The sequence below is a fragment of the Poecilia reticulata genome, chromosome 20, assembly GCF_904066995.2.
Source record: "Poecilia reticulata chromosome 20, P_reticulata-male-v2, whole genome shotgun sequence".
NCBI classification, from domain to species: Eukaryota; Metazoa; Chordata; class Actinopteri; order Cyprinodontiformes; family Poeciliidae; genus Poecilia; species Poecilia reticulata.
Genome location: NC_088849.1, coordinates 19171461 through 19193081, shown reverse-complemented (window position 1 = coordinate 19193081; position 21621 = coordinate 19171461). Strand labels below are relative to the sequence as shown.

Below are 21621 nucleotides of genomic sequence, written 5' to 3'. Positions count from 1 at the left end.
ATTCAACAACTACTTTCCTCAATTTCCTTCCAACTTCGTTCACAACTTGTTTCAAAATTACATTGTTTTCTCATTACAAGACAGCAAAAGAACAAAAAAAAACACTTTATCCTTAATTCTACAGTGTCATTATTGTCCCAGTTTAAACAGGTACTTTGCATCTTGATATAAATGTATATTTTGTGTATTTTTTGTGATTTCTGCCTGCATAATAATGATCCAAAACCCAGAAATACTTCAACAGACACAAAATTAAACATATTCCACGGCCATCTTTGTCTCCAGGCCCAAATCCTGCAGAAAACCTGTAGGGTGAGCTGAAGAGAAGAGAGCATACTGAAAAGATTTCTGAGGATACAGAATGATTTCGCAACAACGAAAGGTCAGAAATTTCTGTCTGTATGCTCTGAACCTTTGAAGGCGAACACTAAATGTCGCCCAAGTGGAAAAAGGGGGCATACGAAGTGGAATTTGAAAAACCTCAGATGTCAAAGGAAACATAAACAACAGCTTATTCAGTTTTTGTTGTATTTATTTTAGGAGGATTTTCATCAGTCCTGGGTTTTCCAAATGCATCAAATACTTTAATATGCAATGATTTGATGAATTTGTATGGTAATCACTGGTGTAAAGTGTAAAAAAAAACAGCCAAACTCCCGTATCCACAGGAGCCTCGGCATATGACAGATGATAGGGTTTCAACAAGAGAGCTCTTATGTTTATCTAGTGTTCAGAAATTATGTTACAGCAGAGTACAGGAACATTTTCATAAAGCATAGCATTTTATATGGGAGAATCTATAAATATGTTTAGAAAAGAGATTATGAAAGCTGAAAATGACAGTAATTAAAATGCACTTATTTAAATTTGAACATTTTATTTTAAATTGCTGATTAAAATACTTCGTGAAGGACAAAATTGTACAAATAATTCAGCACCAGATACATCAGTTTCAAGAAATCAGACAGCAAAAAAGATAATAATAATAATAATAATAATAATAATAATAATAATAATAATAATAATAATAATAATAATAATAATAATAATAAACGTGTACAGAAACATAATGAAAAAAATGGCGCTTTAAATTATTTACATAATTCATGATTATGAATAACTTGCCCCGGAAAAGCGGGATGCTGTAACGACTCAGTGTGGCCACTAGATGGCAGACCACTCTCTTTGAAGACTGGTCGCTCTTTGGATTAATGTGCAAAATGCTTATGTTTGTCCGTGTTTATGTTTTCTCTGAGGACTTTTCGTGCTTAGTATGCGGAGTTAAGTGTTATTTAATATATTTAATATTATCAAAGGGTGAAAATCCATCTTTGTATATTACTGACAAACACCCGGAGGGATATTTTTTCATCGTCTGCAGTCATGTTACATTGCGTAGATTTATGAAGTCATGTCACGATTTCCTAAATAAAGGTGCATATAAGTTTTACCTGTCACCACTGGTAGCTTTTAAATGCTTGAGGTTTCGACAATAATTTTCAAATAACTGTACTTCCAGTACAGTTGGTTATGTTAAAGCTAATTTAAAAAATGCACATTTATATATATAGTTTACATGCATCAAAAGAAATTCCTGTCAAAAATTAAAATATTTGGAGGCTTGAGTTTTTAGTTGTGTTTTCTTTTCTTTTCTTTAAGTAAAATTTAACAGGAATAATCCTACTCCTTAGATCAAAAACAAATTGATTTCTTTTCAACTTTCATCCAAAAGTTCATTTTGAACATGGAATACCAGATTTATGAATTGTAACCAGAACAATCACACTATTGGAACTGCTATGGTCACATGACATACTCAACCTACCCTCAGTTTAGTTCAGCATTTGAGTCTTTGTGGCTGGATCTAAGCATAAAGATGCCAACATGTAACCTGTTTTGGTAACGTCTCCCAAGGTACGAATGGGTAAAACTACCCGGGCAATAATACCTGTACTGTAGGTGTTAGAAAGATTAAATCTGAGTAAGTATCAGTAGCTGTTCTACTGTGTTGGGTCGTCTACTTGTGTAGCTGCTGTTTCCTTTCTCCAATGCAGAGACCTGAATGTTCCTCTCTGCACTGGACTGGAGTTTGTGCTTTTGTGTTTTATTCCCCAGGAAGTGTCTTATTTAAAATACTACGCCAAACTGCTGTTTATCTGACTGATAATATATGCAAGAATAACAAGTCAGGAAATATCTTCATTCTCAATGTGATCTGTGAAGATTAATTCGCTCTATTCATTTCTCAAGAAGAAATGGATTTGGATCATCAAGGGGTGGAATATATTTACGTGAAGGTGCAATAATGGAGAAGTGCAAACATTTAAAAGAAATCCCAGGTCCACAACAACTTTCTATTAACCTGTGAAGCATCTCAATCACAGGCGCAAATCCCGGGTTAGGGGCGGTCGGGACTCCGCAAATCTTGGAAAAGTCTAGAATTATCCCCTCAAAAGAAATCATGAAAAAACCCTTGCATTTAAACAATATCAATATAGAAAAGGCAATAGAAACAAAGAACGAAGTAAACCTGTCATTCATGTAAGAAAAAAATAAGAATAAATTTTTAAGTCCCCCCCACTGTGGTTAGAACAATGGTTCAGTCCAAAGTGTAGGCGGAGCAACAGCTGCGCCTCTGAACGGCACAGGCTCAGTTAGAACTGCTGAAGTGAGGAGCTATCCGTTAGCTGTAGCTCTGCAGCACTAACAAAAAACCCTCCAGTCAGTAAATACGTACAGCAAAAGACATGTAACACGTTTTATTTACTTTTACTGCTCAATAGGAAGAAACACATTGACAATACAAATCAGTCCACAGTTTGTTATTTCATTACTCTGGCTGAATCGTGATAAACTGCCTCCAATGTCTTGGAAATCAAAACTAGCTAAACTGCTACATTGCTTTCATAGACTTGGCTCCATTTTCTGTCGAAGGTAGCCAATATTTCAATTATATTTAGCTCTCTAACTCTTACTTTAATAAGGAGAGTTTGAAACGGAAAGGAGCGGCTGAGCATTACAGCTCTGTATGGGAGCCGAGAGCAGAGGGGCTATGGACCTTACCACAGGGCCCGCCTTTCATTGGCTAATGTCCATTTTACGTCACAGCGCAGCTATCACGTGGGTTACCGGCTCACAAACTCATGCTAATGTACATTGTGGACTACCAGACCACAGAAAGTTTTTGCGTCAGGACTCGAAAAAAAAAAAAGGTTCTCCGTCAGTGGGGTATCTGTACAGGCGATGTCAGGTATCCTGATCGTGTTTGTGGAACTAAAATTCACAGATTTCCAAAATCTGAAACGGAAAGCCTTGCTTGGATTAAAGCTTGTGCATGACCATTTGCTGCTCAACTGCTCAACCGTTGTAGGATCAATAAGAACAAAGTGTCTGCTGGCGTAAGTATTATTGCTTTGCTTTCTTTGTGTTTAGTGAATGAAAAATATAGTCAATAATAAACACATCCATTATGAAAACCTTTTAGCCAAGTACAGCATAATGGCAGTACCGATACAACTTCTACATCCTGAAGCCTGTCTGTTACAGCCTTACGTTAGCTGAACAGATCAATATGCAATGTGTACCATATCTGACATACATTAAAGATTTTATTTCCACCTGAAAATGCTTTTTACTCAACTGTAATTGTGTTAGCCATGCTAGCTTTTACTAAACTGTAATCGTGTTAGCCACGCTAGCACCGAGTACCGTGTATAAGTCCTAGGCACATTCGAACTCTCTAAACCATGAATGCCCGACTTACCCAGCCTTGCAAGAACAATAGCCATCAGTGATCTTGTCCACAGCTATATTTATGCTGAGGGTCTGAGGATCTGCTGTTTTCCTCATCGACTGGTAGCATTTAGCTGTGACACACACAATGTTAGAGGCATCGCGTGGCTAAAACATCTTGATGTCGTCCAAAAAAGATGACATGAACTTGTTGGTTCCCTTGTCCATTGTCGTGGCTAATATTTTGTGAAAATCCGGCAGAAATGCTAAACTAATCGACTCAGAAATACTCTGCAGAGTCAGTCGAAACGAAAAATCGCATAGAAACTAAGCTCTGCGAGGAGGTTAATGTGAGACATGAAGTCACGTGGGACTTTCGAGGGGCGTTTCTGGGCGGAGCTTGGTAAGGTCCATTGCAGTTTGCAGTTAAACAAAATTAAGTATAACTTTATTTCTTATCATTTTCAAAGTAGAGCCTTTAATACCACAAAATAAAATTTGAATATTTTTCTATAAAACTCTGGTGCTGACCTTGAAGTTTAAGTTATGATACTTCCCAAATATTCAATTCCTACATATTTATAGGTTTTAACATGAACCCCCCGCCCAAAAAACAAACGTTTAAAGCAACATAAGTTATAATTTAAAAGACACATGACTTGTATTGAGAACCACTGCAATACATCGATATTTATGAGGAATTTTATTAAGTGGAGTTACTTATTAAAACTTGTTTTTAGTCAGAGCCTTACGTTTTTGTAAAGGTGTAGCAGAGATTAGATCTGACATTGAACCAAACTCATATCTAAGCAACATTTGAATCTTAGTTTGACTTCTATGGGTCTCAACAGGTTGTTTACTGAGAAAAACACTTTTGTTATTCATTGCTACTTACTAGTCATTTTTGATGGTGCAGCTTGAAAACAAAAACAAAATAAACCACATTTTACTGTAACTTTGCCCACCCTGCCCCAAATTGCTCTTAAAAAAGATTTCCCTGTTTATGGTCCCCCCCTAATAATGAGATGGGATTTACGCCCTTGATCTCAATTTTCTGTTAAAATTGGTCCATAATAAGAGTTTCACACAGAGGAGATCAGACCTCATCTCCTGAGAGATATTAAAAGTTGTAGGACATTTAATACTTTTAAACACTAAAGTGCAAGTCCAAATTGAGATAACAAAATCCAGCTGCCAAATCCAGCACCAGGCAAATAGGTTTTACCTCTTAACTAGGCTGCTCTGTTATTTCAAGATGTTGCATTTATTTTACAAGAAAACCACAAAGCTGCTTAGCAACATGCAATCCCATTTTGAGACACTGGACCCACAAAGTGAACTGGTAGGTACTAGCTCTTTAAACAAGGCTTTTTTTCCCCATAAAATTTAGCGTTACCTATTAAAAGCAAAGCGGATCCTCCTTCAGGCAACAGACAAAGGCACAACAAGTTTGTGTTTTGACTGAAAATTGTGTAAGAAGCCTTTACTGTCAGTTCTCACAGCCATCAGTGGTTAAACAAATTACACAAAGGAACTTGGGAATCTGGTAAAAAATAAAACAAACAAAAAGAACAAAAGCAGCTCTGTTGTTGGTGACCATAATTGAAACCTGTAGACAAGGCTGGCAATCTGGCCATGTGTTAAGATTTGTTTTGGTTCCTTTTGTTCTGGTTATGTAGCTGTTCCCACGTTCAGAAGTGAACTTCAGCATCCAAACAAAGGCTTCACATGTTTATGCTGCTCACAAATTATTAACTTTTTGAACAAGAAAACGAGATTAAGTGTTTTGATACACAACCAATGTCAGGTGGCTGTCTGTCCTGGTAAATATATTTTTGAAATATTTATTTTTTATATGCAAAAAGTGAATATTATCCATTGAAAAACTGTCTTGTCTCTCTCATCATACATGAAGATTATAAAACAAAATGATGAATGTTAAATGTAAGTAATAATAATAAAAATGTAAACAAGATTTAATTACTAATAGTAATTTGGATATTTATGGAAATAAATGTAGTTTAAAAACTACTACATTATTTTAAAATGGAAATAAAACTTTTTTAGTTATTAATAAACAATTAGCGTTAATATCGCTAACATTAAGAATAATAAAAATATAAATTGTATGATATCTGTAATATGACATAGTTATGAAAAAATATCTGTACTACCATTACTGTCCACTAGGTGTCAGATTTTGACAAACCTTTAATCATCATAGATTTGCTCTGTTTATCCTTAGCGCAAGGACTGTAGGCAAAAGGTAACATTATGTTTATGGGACCAAAGTACTGTGCAGTGTGAACTATAAACATCATATTTAGGTGCAAACTGCTGACTCAGTCTTTAATTTTGCTTAGCCAGCAAGGCTGCGTTTACTCTGCTTTTGTTGAATTGCTTGCTTAAAGAGAGAAATGTGGGTGTAAATATTCTCCCGGAATGGAGCTGTTTCTGTGTGGTGACTCCTGTCTGTCCCTCTCTCTCGTGCGTCTGATGTCACCGTGATGCCACACGCACCTGCGGGTTTAGCAGCAGCGGGATCCAGCCTTCTGGGAGGGTCGTGACTGCCCAGCGGAGGCGCGGCCAAGAGCGCAGCCAAACTATTTATTTAACCAACCTTGGATTATCACTTCATAGTCAAACGGGAAGGCTATTCCTCCACCGAAACACCTGGCGGTACCCCACCTCCGTTTCCTCCTCCTCCTCCAATCAACACCCCCCGTCTATTCGAAGATGGTTTTCAAGGAAGATGCGCCGCTCTGAAATTCCCATTGACCTTCGGATCTTCTCAGCAGCAGCGGCAGCACCGAGCAACGCGCTGCCGCCGCTATCTCCTCCTAACACTCCCCGCTCTCTCTGACCGCCTCACTGTCGTTGGATCCCTGGATTTTTTTTCCTCCTAACCAAACAAGACTGAGGCAGATGCTCCTCGCTCTGTCATCCCGGCGGCTTGTACTATGGTGGAGTTCCCATCCCTCAGTCCTTACTGGCCTCTCCTCCGCTTCCTGGTGCCTCTGGCTATCACCAATGTTGCCATCGACCTCGGAGAACAGGTAATGCTCCTCTTCCTCAAACACCGCTACAGATCGCAGCACCCTCCAACCATTATTTCCTCCTCGCTAGCAGTTGTTTGTGTCTGGCTAGCATCATTTAAAACCACTGAAACCTCCTCTAAATCTGACGCCGACCGTTTCAGACATCTTTATTCGCGCAACTGCAGCTATCTTAGCCTGCAGGCTCGTTATTCAACTAAAAATCAAAAAGAAGGCCTTTTTACGTCGTCACTACTGCCATGTAATGCGGTGATTTATTATTTTTCTCACTTACACTTGACATTATCCTCCTTCTAATTTGTTTATATATCTTGAGTCAGTTGGATTTGTGGTTTTAAGAGCACAGATTAGCCCTGTAATTATCATGTTTTCTGCTTTGGATATTCCCTGCCCCAGATGGGTTTATCTGATGGCATAAAACACACGCTGAGGCTTGGAGATGTCAGGATTATGCTTATGTAATGGTTCTGTAGGATGGTATAAATAGCACACACACACACCAGGAAAGGGGAAATGGGGGGCAGCTGTTGTGACTGCTATCCTGAAGTTAAAGGGTGTTCTTAAAGGAGCTAAAGGTACAATTTCTTCAAATTTTTAAAGGAAAATCCCACTGTAATAATTCCAGGTCCTTGAATAGGAAGCAGCTGGATTTCTCATGTTTTCTGAAAGACTTTTACCTCTTTCTTAACGTGGTTTAGAAGTACCAGGATTATAAATTGTAGTCAGAACAATCAGGCTTTTGGAGCTCTTAAGGCCACATATCTTGGTGAACCCACTCTCGGTTTGGTTCAGTGTTTGGGTCTTTGTCACTTGATCCAAACGTGTCACTTAACGATTCCAGGTAACCAGTGGTTTGCAGGACTGTTGGGAGAAGTTGCCTTCTGCTCAGAGATAATGTTAGACAAAGTCATGCCACCGCTCTGAGCTTATCTCCTATTCAACATTTCCACGTATTTGTCATGTTGCAGCTACAAGCCTTGATGTGCTTTGTTGGGATTTTGTGTGACAGACCAACACAAGGCAGCTTGTATTTGTGAAGCGGATGATGCAGCATGATGGTGCTGTCCCCATGTTTTATGGCAGGAATTTGCAACTTGAGGCTCCAGAGCTGCGAGTTGCTCATTGGACCTTTTACAATAGTTCTTAATAGCTTTGGCTAAACTCGGCTAATGGTTTTAAATATAGGTATAATAAAAATTTCAGGTTTTAGACGTTTTCAGTGTTTTAATGGAACAATTTTCACTGAATTTCTGCAACAAAAGGACCAGTAATGTTTTTTTTTTTTTCATATACATAATTTTCTGCACATTTAATTATCCCAATGGAAAAATGTATTCATCTTCTTTGCTTTCATTTATTTTTATACTTAAAGAAATGAAACGGTTTACCACTACAATGTAAGGTTTCTTGTTATCGTTTCAAGTTTTTCATCTTATAAGACACTTTGAATGATCCAGTTGCCAAAATGTGTGACAAATTTAGTAGATATTTATCAAAAACTTAAAAGTTGTTTGGTTCTAAACAGGTTAGCGGTTGCTGGACTGAAGGCAAAAATAGCTGTTTGGATTGGAAAGTTTGCAGACTTCTGGTTAAGGGCGTTGGCTTTCAAAATGATTCACAAATTTAAATTTGAAAGCCATGAATCTCATTTGTATTCAGGCCTCAGTCTAGATATTCTGGAACCAGTTTTGCTTCATTTTTGAAGGTTTATCTCTGCAGCTTTTTCACATTTTTGCCTTTTTTTTGTATGCGTGGAGAGCAGCAGTTTTCTCATTTTTGTCTCAGACTCGTCATCTTATCTCCAACTCCTCGAGCTAAAATCCTGCAACCTCTAGATGCATCCCTGCACCAACATACCTGAATCAAATGAGTGACTCGTTAGCAGTCGCTTGTCAAACCAGATGCCATTCAATCATTTATTTCAGCTGTGTTGGTGCAGAGATGTAATTATGCTACATTTTAGTTGTACTTGGAAGTGGGAAATTCCAACTTCCTATTCAAAAATTCCCTCTAGGAATCTGGGAGCAACTCCGACTACCTTCACAAGTTTCGCCTTGTAAGGCCGACTTTGCCTTACAACAGTAAGATTGGGTGAAATCATATTTATTTTGCAGGATATACATGTAAGAGTGAAATTTACTCCTGCAACTGAACAAATTAAAAGTGGCGTTTGTGTATGAAATAAAGCTTAAAATGATGTTTTTAAGAGTTGCAATTTTGAAATTCTGACTTTTTAACGAGGACGCTGACCTCAAAACTCAACTCGGTTTCCATTTTCCAGGTAACTGGAACGCAGCATTAAAACATATCACCAGTCGATTGATTAGACTGTCTGATTAGATTTATTCTCCTGCTGGAAGATAAACCTCCACTCAGGTCTTACGGCTGTTGCAGTCTTAAACAGCAATTCTCCCAGGATTCACTTATGTTTATCTCCTCCATCGTTATATCAACTCCAACCAGCTTCCCTGGCCCTACTGACGACGATAATGATGATTTTTGGGGATGTCGTGTTCAGAATAATCTGCAGTGTTATTTTCTCTAAAGCCAAGAAGTTCAATTTTGGTCTCATCGAACAAAAGCATCTTCTCTCCACTCCAAATAAAACTTCTTTATGTCTTTGTTTTCTAACATAAAGGCCAGATTTATGAGCACGACTAAAGGTTGTCCTGGTAAAAGAATATCTTGCCCTATAGCTGTTGATCTTTGCAGTTTCTCCTGTGGGGCCTTCATAAAACGGCTGTATGAGATAAAGTGAACTCTACTCACTAATTCCAATTCTTCTCAGTGCATTGCTTTCACTGGATTGTATATCATATTGAGCATTAGATCCGTCTTTCTGCTTCCTTGCTCTCCACAATTAACATAAAATGCATTTAAACCAGTGGTTGCAACGTGACAGACTGTTAAAAATTAAACTTTTATCTGAACTTATCCGTTCTTATCTCTGCGCCGTCTCTCTATCTCCTGTCCCATCCAGGCTCTCAACAGGGGCATAGCCACCGTCAAGGAGGACACGGTGGAGATGCTGGCCAGCTATGGCTTGGCCTACTCCCTCATGAAGTTCTTCACCGGGCCCATGAGCGACTTCAAGAATGTGGGCTTGGTGTTTGTGAACAGCAGGCGCGACAGGAGGAAGGCCGTGTTGTGCATGCTGACGGCCGGAGTCATCGCCTTCGTCCTCCACATCTTGATAGGTGTGTGTTTAAGGGCTCGGGTGATGACACCCTGCGCTTAAACCGCGTCCTGCGCGGGATGTTTTTGGTGGATTTTGAAGTTTTTGATGATGGCTTTATTTCTCTTGGGAGAATTTACAATCAGAGTTTTTTTTTTCAAAACGTTCACAAAGATGTCTGATATGTTGTCTCCTTCTCTTTTTCCCTTTAGCATACACAGATTTGGGATACTACATCATCAATAAGCTCCACCAAGTGGATGAATCTGTTGGGCGTAAGACGAGAAAGGCGTTCTTATACCTAGCTGCGTTCCCTTTGCTGGATGCAATGGTGAGTCTTCTGGAAAAAAATTGGGATTAATCCTCATGTGGAATCATGTCTTTAAGCGCTCATGACCTAGAAAGGTTTTTAATCCTCTAGTTCTGTTTGTTTCTGGTCTCTTCAAATGAAAGTAGAAAATGAAAGTTTTTAAAATGTAAAATAACCCTGTTGTTAATTTTTATTTATTTTTTTCCAGGCATGGATTCATGCAGGCATCCTCCTCAAGCACAAGTACAGTGTCATTGTGGGCTCTGCCTCCATCTCTGATGTCGTGGCTCAGGTAACAAGATGCTTTTGTTTTTTATTCATTTGAAAAAAATGCTTCTTTTCAGAGTTTCTACGCCTGAATACATTTGGGACTTTATTCCCAAGTCTGGAAAAGGAGGAAAAAAATAGTACATTTTTGATAAATATTAGAATTCTAGGCTTTATTCCTTGTTTTGTTGTTTAGATCATCCATCCACACGTCAAACTTCAGGCCAGGGAGCCAAATCTGGTCCAGGTTAAGTTTTCAAGTGGCCAAACTTTTTGTCACCTGGATAAAATAATTTCCTTCAGGGCCAGGAAAATAAAAATGAAATTAAAATCAAGCAAATAAAGTGGTTTTTTTTTATGTTTATTTTTATTTTTTATTTTTTAAAAGGGATGTTATTAATTCTTTTAGATTATTTTGAGGTCAATTGAAGAAATTTATTCTCATTTATAAAACAAGGATTTGATTCACTGTCTTTCAAAACACTTGCTATATTCATCCAAGTTCAAAAAATTAAATAAAAGCAGATTTGAGTGCAGAAAAGTTCACTTGTTTTCCGTTCTGCTTATTGTAAATATTTGGTTGTAAAAAGACAAATACTTTGTGCCGAGTAAATTATAAAAAGTGTGAATTTCTGACATTTGAAATATAACAACCTGCAAATGTTGCAGTCCAAACTGTGTTTTATGATATTAATATTAAACATGTGCAGCTCTAAGTAATTTTGGCATGAATAATGTGTTGTTCCCTGCAGATTGTGTTCGTGGCCATTTTCCTGCACAGTAACCTGGAATGCGTGGAGCCCATTCTCATCCCCATCCTCTCCCTGTACATGGGTGCCTTGGTCCGCTTCAGCATCGTCTGTATCGGCTACTACTGCAACATCCATGACAACATTCCAGACTCCAGCGGACTCGACGTTGGGGTACATTCTGTTCCTTTTGGATGGAGGAGTTTTTACACGACGTGAAGAATGAAAATAAACAAGTTGCTTATTTGTTTCTGCAGGGCGACGCAACAATCAAAAAGATGCTCAGCTTCTGGTGGCCACTGGCACTCATCTTGGCCACGCAGCGCATCAGTCGACCTATCGTCAACTTGTTTGTGTCTCGAGACCTCAAGGGGTCCGCCGACGCCACAGAGGTGCGTGCATAGAGTAGACATCATGCCGGCACCTCATTATCTATGCGCATTTAAGATGCTTTTATAAGCAAAGCTGCTGTTAAAGTTCCCTAATACCTCTTCAGCTGTGTTTTGGATTTCAGGGTGTCTGCGCGTCTGTAAAAAGTCTTACATTTTTGTGTCTAACATTAAGGCATTAAAATGTCTTAAATTAATTTTGAAAATGTAAGATGGTACTAAATACATTAATCACGGATCTTAAATTTTGTCGTGGCAGGACTGTTTAATGAAGTTTATCCTTGTGGAACTTTTCTGTCATGTAAAAGTTTGAGTCACATGCAAACCTCTTCTCCATTCTGTGACTCGAGGTTTTTGTGGCTACCGCTAACTCGCTGCTTATGTACCCTTGCTAGCTAGGTAGCTCACTAGCTTTTTGTTTCTCTTAAAGGTACAAAGCCAGGTTCTCAGTTTTTGCTATGCTTGATTGTAACGTCTCAAGTTCCTCCAACCGTCCCCTATATTTATTTATTCTTTTCAATCTTAAATTTCATTCAAGGTGGCATTAAAAAAGGTCTTAAATTTGACTTGCTGAAACCTGCAGATACCCTGGATTTCCCCAGTTGAAATGCCAGACTCCCTCTGGAGCGTTCTGCCTCACAGAGACCAGCGCAGCTACTAGAGACAATAAAAAAATGAAAAGAGCTGTTTACCAAAAACGAACTGACTGGAAATCAGTGACAGCGCAGACTGCCAGTGGTTTGTTTGAGTGATTCACCACTCAGATGTGAAACTCGGGGCATGATTACACGGCACGAGAACATTCCTGCGTGGCTTTGCTGTTCCTGCCTATTGTCGCTGGCGACAACGGTGAGCTTCAAGGCGGCTGTCCAGAGATGAATCTCTAAAAAAACTTCTGGGAAAGTGAGAGGCGCCGTGTGCGGCTCCCAGACTGGCTGTTGTTAGGCTGCCGGGGTGGATTTAGCCGGCTGGTATTTTTAGATTTAAAGTGACGGCGCGCGGGTGACTTCTACCTGTTCTGTGTTTGTCATTGCAGGCCGTGGCGGTGCTCACAGCCACATACCCAGTGGGTCACATGCCCTACGGCTGGCTGACTGAGCTCAGAGCCGTGTACCCGGCCTTTGACAAGGTAAACCCGACGCTGCAGTGTTTACAGTTTTATATATTTTAGATGTGGCATACTGCATGACGACGATTTGACCTTTTTCGCAACAGAACAATCCCAGCAACAAGATGAATGCTGACAGCCCGGTTAACAAATCGCACATTAAAAAGTTTACCTTCTGCTGTCTGGCCCTGTCGCTCACGGTAAGCACAAAAATATTCACACCCCTGAAGAGTTTTCCCCACTCTGTCACATTACAAACACAAATCTGAATGCGTTTTGTGCTAATTGCAACATACTCTGGAGAAAACCCCCCATCTTTCTCCTTGCACTTCTCAATTGGGAAATGCTTTGTCAGTTTATTAAAAAATATGCTAATTTGCATCAGAGCTCAGGTTTCTAGCTGCAAAATATATCAAATTTCCTTCATAGTATAAATGCATGCAGCACTGCACTGTCTTAGCATTAAAACTGTTTTTTTTTTTTTTTTTTTTTTTTTTTCCAAAAATATTTTTGGCAACATAGATGGACTTGGGTTAGACTGACCAAAGACAGGAAGTGGGTTGGGAACGTTTACAATTATGGGAAAAAGAGAAAATACTGAGCAAAATGCAGTTTATTCATATTCAATATGGCTGTCGACCAATTAATGGGAAACGGATTTAATGAAATTAATGAAAAACCTAATCTGTTTGGAGGAAGAGGTCATCATGTTTAAATCATCCAACATTTTCAGTGTTTAGATGTTTTCTTGTATGAGCAGTTTGCACCACATCATGAGTTGTATGTCTGAAAGTGCAACTGCAAGTTAATGTGTATTGAATGATTACTTCAGTTCAATAAATCCATTAAACTAAATCAGATGGTAGCCAATACTGTGTTTCAGTCTTCATCTTGCACTACGGCCTCAACTATCCACTGGTCAAATAAATTAAATCAACTAGAAACCTGCTGGTTACACATAAATGAATACGTAAGCATGTTTTTGCTGCTTGTGTTGAAATCCTTTAGCTTTGAAAAATTGTCATGATTTGACAACTTCACAGTCGCAGAGCTTTTCTTTTACAAGTTAAGGGTTTGCAGAAACTCTCAACTTGATGACCTCAGTGGCTTCGGGGATTGTTTTTGTTTGGAGGCGACAAGCTAACATGTGGAATGGTTTGTTCATAGAAGAGCACAGCTGTTTGATGTTTATAGCTGTTTTTGTGACTTGACTGGCAGCGTTTCATCTGAGGACTCGTACAACCAGCTAGGTGTTGTGCTGAAACATGCGAGCCTTTATGCAAATAGACCTGGCGTTGGATTGCAGTGATGCAGGCGTCTACATTAGCGTGTTTTTCCTGAAGAGCTGAGCATCAATCCCGCCTCAGTTCTCACTTTGTAATGGCCGAAGGTGTGCAGTTGTGCTTTTGCAGTTATTCAAGTCGCTTCTCTCTGCTCACGTAAGGATAAGCAGGAAATCTGGGGTAATGTTTTGGTCTTTAAAAAACAAAGGGGAGGAGATTGTCACGCCAGATGTAGAGTCCCAAAGTTGTCAACAAGAACATGAGGGTGTGTGCAGAGATCAACACAATCCCAACGTGTCGAGACCTGCTGTGATTGTAAACTTATGTAAAGCAGACTAAGAAAAAACTGAAGCGGAGCCGGAGTGTGTGTATGTGCCTGTGTGACAGAGATCAATGTGTAATTCAACCTTATGAGAACAAGCTCATCGCTTTGGATGTCTCAGCTTGTTGAGGAGATGCCGCAGCTGAGTCAGAGGAGAAGAAGGCTTTGGCCCGAGGCCTTTCAGATTAGTCTGATGTGACCGTGTCCAAGTAAAGTGATGATAGATGGTGAGGTGAACCAAAACTACTAATTAGCAGGTAATCCATTCTCAAGTTTTGGGCCAGGAGATCGCCCAATCTTTCTGGAATCCTCATCTTTTCAGCTGTTTCTCATTTTTCTGGTTTACCTTCAACCTGCAGCTCAAAGTGAGAATTAACATCAGCTGAGAAATGGGGAAAACAAGTGACGAGTCCAGTTTCTTCAGCTGGGACCAGTCTGGAAACCAGAGCATCGGGTTTTAAACCGTTCATCAAGCAAATGAAGCTCTTGAAACACCTGAAGTCCTCAAAGATTTACTTCAGTAGATTTAGACTTATTACACTGAGAGATATATTTTAAACATTATTTTAGGTAGGTTTGATTATCAATTGTAGCAAATGAAAACTCAAGCTCCAGTTTCTCTGAAGATTTTAAATTGCATGTGATAATGAAGTATTTGGGGGTATTTTAGATGGAAGGGAAAAAAATTTTATTTTTAGCCAAATTATTCCGAAATTTTGAGAATAATTTCAACTTTAATATTTTCTGGTGTCAAAAAGTTATACATTTTCAAAAAGGCAATTTCACATGACTGAAGGAATAAATTTACTACATTTAAACAAGGATATTCCAACATTGGTAGGAAAAAAAAAAAACTTGGATGCTTATTAAGATTATAAATTCAGACTTTTGTCACAAAATACCAGAGATCTTCTAAAATTGCGATGATAAATGTCGGATTGTCATCTGCTTGTTTTACCAAAGTTCAAGGTGTCGATCCCATAAAATAATCACTTAAACCAAATGTCTGATGTGTCAGAATATCTTAGAAAAATACAATATTAAAACTGCCTTTAATCACAGAGTAGCATCCCTTTTTTTCTTGCAGATTGAAAGTTTTTCAAAAACCTGTCAATATTCTACTTTTTTCTTTAAAAATGTGAAATGAATTTAGAAATTTCTTGGGGGGTTTTTGACAGAAAATGCTTCAGTTATTTATGGCATCTGTGGAGTTGGGAGTCACAGCCGTTAATAAAGCGTCCTGAATGTCTCAGCAGAACCATGAGGCTGATCTCCACGCTATAGTGAATTCATGCAAAATGAACCCCAACAAAATGTTGAATTTATATACTGCACAGCACATGCTCAGACTTTTAATTATGTCGACATTTCTGAGTTTAAAAATCGTTTTTGTTGATGGTTTTCTGAGAAACTGAATTTTAGAGTTTGGTAGCCATAAGCCAGAAACTTAAAAATGTAAATGAAATGGAGGAGGAAAAAAAGTATTGTTTTCAAATTTAAGTTTTGTTAATTGAACTACTGAAATAAATTCAATTGGCTGCACTAATTGAATGCCTGAAGGACCTCTGCAACTCGGCTGTATCAGAAATAAACGGAGGCAGCATTTGGTTTCTGGAACAAACTTCCAGAAAACCTGAGATTTGCAGAAACCTTTGGCATCTTTAAACCACTACTGGGAACATAATTGACCAAGGAACTGATGAGTGATTGAAATTAGGGCTGCAGCTTATGATTATTTTAGTTATTGATTAATCTATCAGTTATTCTGATGATTAATAGGATTAAAAAATGGGCACATTCTGCAGATTTCATTTAAACCCTGAAATGTTTAAAACTATTTTAGAAAAGCATTTAGATGTGCAAATAAACAATTAAATGTCCTTTTTGTAAAAAAATAAAAATGTTATTGCCTAAAATGCAATGACATGATATTCCATTATTATACGTTAGATCATTTTTTGCTGCATCTGCAGATGAAGACGATACTTCTAACTCGGTTCTTTCTGCTCGACTTGAGATCAATATAGTGTAGTGCTGTTGATTTCATTTTTGGATGAACTAATAAATAATCTATAGTAAAGATTTTTTTTTTTTTTTTTTTTTCAGAATTTGAACCAAATGAAGCTAAATTTATGTAACCAGAGAATTTTGGGCTATTACAAGGGTTTTTATTATTATTATTATTTTAAATGCAAAATGTAAAAATTTTTATAGTTTGGTTTTAATTGCTGCCCTATTTTAGCAAATGACCTTTTCTTTTTTAGAAGAGTTTGTATAATCCAGTTAATTAATTGATTACCAAGTTATCTGAGAATTATTCGAGTCTTCATGATTTAGTCCGATTAATCGTTCGAAGCTTTTTGAAGCGCAGCGGTTGAAACGGCTCTTTGCTCTTTGGATCGTCTTGAGCTGCTCGTCGTTTTCCATGACTGAAACTGCAGGAATCCACCAGCCGATCTGCTGTTGCTCAGAGTTGCAACACTTGACGAGTCATCAGGGAGAGCTTCTGAAGCTGCACTATGATGCATCTGTGTCAGACAAATGCTCTACTCCTCTGTCTTAGTGGAGAGGATAGTTATCGATCGTTGGTTTGAATCCATTTGACGGTTTTCCAACACGTGGATGTTTTATTCATGATCAGATCAGACGGTTTCCTCCTCGGATGTCCTGATCACGGTGCTTTGAGGTGCGATGCTAATACGACTCAGCAGCTCCTTTGTTTTGCCAGAGCTTCAAAGACCTGAGACGTTCAGCTGCAGTAAAAATCACTAAAGCAGGTTCTGAAGAATAATTGATCCGTTTGTTCCAACGCCCAGCTTTGCTTCGTGCTGTTCTGGACCCCGCGTGTGTCCGAGAAGATCCTGGTGGACGTCATCGGAGTGGAGTACACCTTCGCCGCGCTCTGCGTGGCGCCGCTTCGGATCTTCTCCTTCTTCCCGATGCCAGGTGAGGTCGCAGGTCACGGCTCGTAGGGGACGCTGAAGGGGGCAGGACTCTGACTGACCCTGAAATCTGATTGGCCATCGCCACAAGAGCCGCCAATCAGTTTGCTCATATCGTGGCGTGCAGAGATTAGTTTTGTCCACATTCCAAGCCAGTAGATGACGGAAAGGCTCCTTATGTTGTGGGGTTTTTTTCTGTTTTTTTTTTTTTTTTAATTTTTATGCGACATTACATCATTAATACGAAAGAGATTTCCATCTCTAGTCCTATTGGCAGGTTGATGTTTGTGATGTTTAATAAGAAAACCAGCCTCAGACTACTGCACCAAGAAAAGAAAACCTTCTTAAAGGGGATAATTGAACACTTATTTGTAGACTATATTTGCTGTCTATAATAATTTAATAAAAGTTGAATAAATTCAGCATATTTTTTTTTATCTAGAAGCTAATTGTAGATAAATTGGCTTGTACCCTAAGTCACTGTAATAATTTACTGCTAAACAGATCCTTGTGTTTTGTTTGGTTAAATATAGTTTAGTTATTCCTCAATGGAATCTAAAGCTGCGGTGCATTTAAAAATTGCAGTGTTGACCCTCGTACAGTTTGTGCCCCTGCCATTAGAAGAGAACCTGGACTCGGCCCTGTGAGGTGGGACGTGTCCCTGACGCCTCCTTCCTCTGTGTGTTTGCAGTGACCGTTCGGGCTCATCTGACAGGATGGCTCATGACCCTGAAAAAGACCTTCGTCTTGGCTCCCAGCTCCGTTCTGCGTATCGTCGTCCTGATCATCAGCCTGGTTGTGCTGCCTTACATGGGGTAAGTGAACACAGCAGAGTTGACTTGTAGCACTGCGTTCAGAGCAGCTGCTGAAAAGAAGAAGAAGAAGAAGAACTCTCCTTCACCGATGTGGAAACGCGATAAGAAAGGCATCGGATTAAAGTTGATCCTCTGCTGCAGGGTCCACGGGGCCACACTCGGCGTCGGGTCCCTCTTAGCCGGTTTTGTTGGGGAGTCAGCGATGGTCGCCATAGCAGCCGGCTATGTTTATAGACAACAGGTGAGCTTTCATCCCCCGCCTCCGTATCTAGAACAAGGCATTTCCTGCCATCTTTAATTATAAACGAAGCGTTCAGGTCGAATGGGAATGTTGACGTTTGTTTTCAGTGATGGCACGCAAAGAGGAAAAGTCTGACAGGAAAGCTGGGAGATGTTTATTCTGAGCACCGATGGGATGTTCAAACAGTGGGAAGGATGGTAACCCAGCAACATTGTTCAAAGTCTCTGCAAAAGAGAAATACAAGCTTCTTTTTTTCAGAAATTAACCCATTATTCCTAAAAAAGTTTTGACTCCTAAAAGTATATAATTAAACCATTAAAAAAACTGATCACAATTAAAAATGCAGTTAGAAAAAAACAAATGAGGTTCATATTAAAATTTTTATTGAATGCCAATTTGTCTAAACCTCAGGGAGTTTTTTTTATTTTTATATTTCATTTATTAGCATAGCTGTTTTGTATCGGAGAACCTTCTAGCGAGGTTAGCAGTAGTAATATGGTATTCCCTGAAAAGCTGAAGATTGGAGGATTTCTCTGTGTTCAAAGAGATGCTTCAGTTTCCACTGATCGTCTTGCTGATGTTTCTCCCTTGTGCCTGTATTACATCCAGAAAAAATGTCTAGGAGGGACTGTTTGATGTTTAGGAGTGACGGTGATCAAACAATGGTTGCAGAATAAACACACAAAGTACAAGAGATTGACGTACAAAGGCTCCCGTTTGTGAATATGCAGCAATGAACACCGTAAATGGTGGAAACATCCAGAAGGTCATTGCTAATGTAACTCACCTTTATGGTGGACAAATTGACACGATAACCAGCTTGAACGTTACCAGAAACGATCTGGTCTGAAAAGAGTGTTGACTTTTTGATCTGGACTGACTCCAGCGTACTGTGGAAATGTTTGTCTCCCAAACCAGGTGGACCACATTTCTGGAGGCGTAGTCCAGAACACCTGAGGCTGCCATTCCTGACTGTTGATGCTTATTGCCATTGTTTTTGCTTTTGTTCTCTTAAGCATCTTACAAAAATCTTGCAAAATTAAATCTGAAGACTTTTAGGACATATCTTATAGGAAACAAAGTTAAAACGGCAAACTTGACTTCATGCTAGTCCACATTTGATCTAAAAGACAGAAAACTGAAATAAAAATTCTTTGTGCCTCTAAACAAGAGTGAACCAGCATCAGTTAGAAAAAAGAACATATGGAAATTGTAGATTAATCTCAAAGTGAGACCTGTTCTGCGTTTCACACATTTATGATCTGGTTTAATAGGAACGTTCATAGTACATAAACAAATGCAGCATATAATTATTATTTCCTGAACATGGCCTGTATAATTATGGTTCCTGTTGTTCTTGTTCCTTTTGTGCTAATCTAACCATTTGCTGGAGCAAGCTTATTTATTTATTTATTTATTTTTATAAAGGTTATGTTGTCAAAAACAAGAAAAATGTTCCTTTAGCCCTTGAATCACCTTTAAGTTGACCGTATACTTTTTATCTAATAATAATGATGATGAATCATTTCACTGCATTGAATCGTTTCAACAACTTCAGCTCCATCCATTAAAATGTTTTTTCATATTTAACACAAATCTTTTCTGTTTTAATGTCTGACTGAAGGACAAAGCCCCAATATATATACTAAAAATAAAGTTTTCAGCATTAATCCACTCAGTGTGGCAAATTTTCAATAAAAAAAATACTTTATTTCGTCGTTGTGCGTAGGAAACATCTCCAGCAGCAGTCAGTCTTTCAACAATTTTTAAGAGGCTTCTGACTGAACATTGTTGCTTTTTTTTTTTAGGTCTCACTTTCCAGGTAGCAGAGACGATATTCCACTGTAACATGTCTGTTGTTGGAAAGCTTCACTAATCCACCTCATTTGCTTTTGCTGCATTCACTTAAATCTGTCTGGCCGTGTGGTTGGAAAGCCAGACTATCTTTGCAAATTCTGCAGCTTTGCAAAGATTTACAGTTAGTGGAGGTTCTGCAGGGTCCAGTTTATTGTGCCATCACGTAGGAGCATATTTATTTAACCGCTGCGTTTTATCAGCAGTATCTGCTGTGCAGCTGCAATCTTTTGTTCTCACCTTCTTCGTTGACGCCTGAAAGCGTATTTCTCATTCCTGTTCTCAGAGGAACAGCGAGATGTCCAACGAGCTGGTTGTGGAGGGAGGCGACTCCCCCACCCAGATGGACGCCATCGAGGAGCTCCAGGTGGAAGAGGAGGCGGAGCAGGAGTGAGCGTCCAAAGCACAGGAGGACGACCTCGACGAGGAAGGTCTGCAGAAGACGAGGCGGCTCGGACTGGGGGAAAACGTCCGAGGCGTCGACCTGCACACTATCGAAACGCACACTGTAAAGAAAGCCATGCACCTCCAACCCATCGGTGTAAATACTGTCTCTGGTTAGCCCTTTCCCTTTAGCTGGGTGTGTATCCTTTCCTAAGTTTTCACTGGTTAAAGAGGGAATCCGACACTGGAGAACTTTCTCCTCAGCAGCAGGAACGATGAGCCGGGTGTTTGTGGAGTTGCCAAAAAAAAACAACATAAAGAAATAAAACGACTAGAGCTTATCATTTCATGTTACTTTATCAGAGTTTAGGCAACGAGACCTTGTTGGATTCAAACGCAGACACAATGTGGAACTTATTGGGTTGTGCAATCGTGTTTTACATACAACGGTGTACAGATTCTTGTTTATATTGGATTGTGTATATTTAATTGCTGCGAGGGGTCAGGAATCCCTCATCAAACCACTGTGTGTTCAAGAATAGCTCTCCGTTTCCCTTTCAGTTCTGTCTGGGAGTTGGACCCACTTTGTTTTGCTAAGCCTTTTTCCTGCTAGTATTCAGACTGTCGTATGTATATACTGTATAGGCATTCTTATTTACAAATAAATTGCTTTATTATTATTAACCTTTTCTGTTGTCTGGAATTATTGGAGGTAAAATTTAAATGAGATTGAAGTCAGAACTTTTCTGCTTTATTCATTCCTAACCCAGATGTGATGCATGTCTGGACCTGATCGTGTAAAAGTTCCAAACATCTGACCAAATCCGTCAACTTCGGATGAAAGACAAAGATGGACTGAGATGGATCTGACCAAAATGTCTGAATAAACATGAAACAAAGTTTAAAAGTGACCTATTTTGCACCCTTAAACATGTTAGAATATGTCTATGGGCTATGCAAAATATGTTCACATTTTTTGCCGGAAAAGCTTAGA

The 21621-nt window shown here is 39.0% G+C and overlaps 1 protein-coding gene across 1 annotated transcript; it reads left to right on the top strand.

The window, feature by feature from the left end:
- The first annotated feature begins 6241 nt into the window (after window positions 1-6241).
- Window positions 6242-21311, top strand: ankha (ANKH inorganic pyrophosphate transport regulator a). The gene is made up of 12 exons (XM_008396655.3): window positions 6242-6788; window positions 9769-9985; window positions 10176-10294; window positions 10482-10565; window positions 11293-11463; window positions 11547-11681; window positions 12715-12807; window positions 12894-12986; window positions 17208-17337; window positions 18025-18148; window positions 18290-18389; window positions 20530-21311. Exons 1-12 carry the CDS (start codon window positions 6693-6695, stop codon window positions 20635-20637), a joined length of 1470 nt encoding a protein of 489 aa, XP_008394877.1. The 5' UTR covers window positions 6242-6692; the 3' UTR covers window positions 20638-21311.
- The last annotated feature ends 310 nt before the right edge of the window (window positions 21312-21621 follow it).

Coding starts and splice junctions, on each gene's coding strand:
- ankha (XM_008396655.3), top strand. CDS start 6,693: ATGGTGGAGTTCCCATCCCTCAGTCCTTACTGGCCTCTCCTCCGCTTC. Junction 9,986..10,175: donor CGTCCTCCACATCTTGATAG/GTGTGTGTTTAA, acceptor TTTTCCCTTTAG/CATACACAGATTTGGGATAC. Junction 12,808..12,893: donor TGTACCCGGCCTTTGACAAG/GTAAACCCGACG, acceptor TTTTCGCAACAG/AACAATCCCAGCAACAAGAT.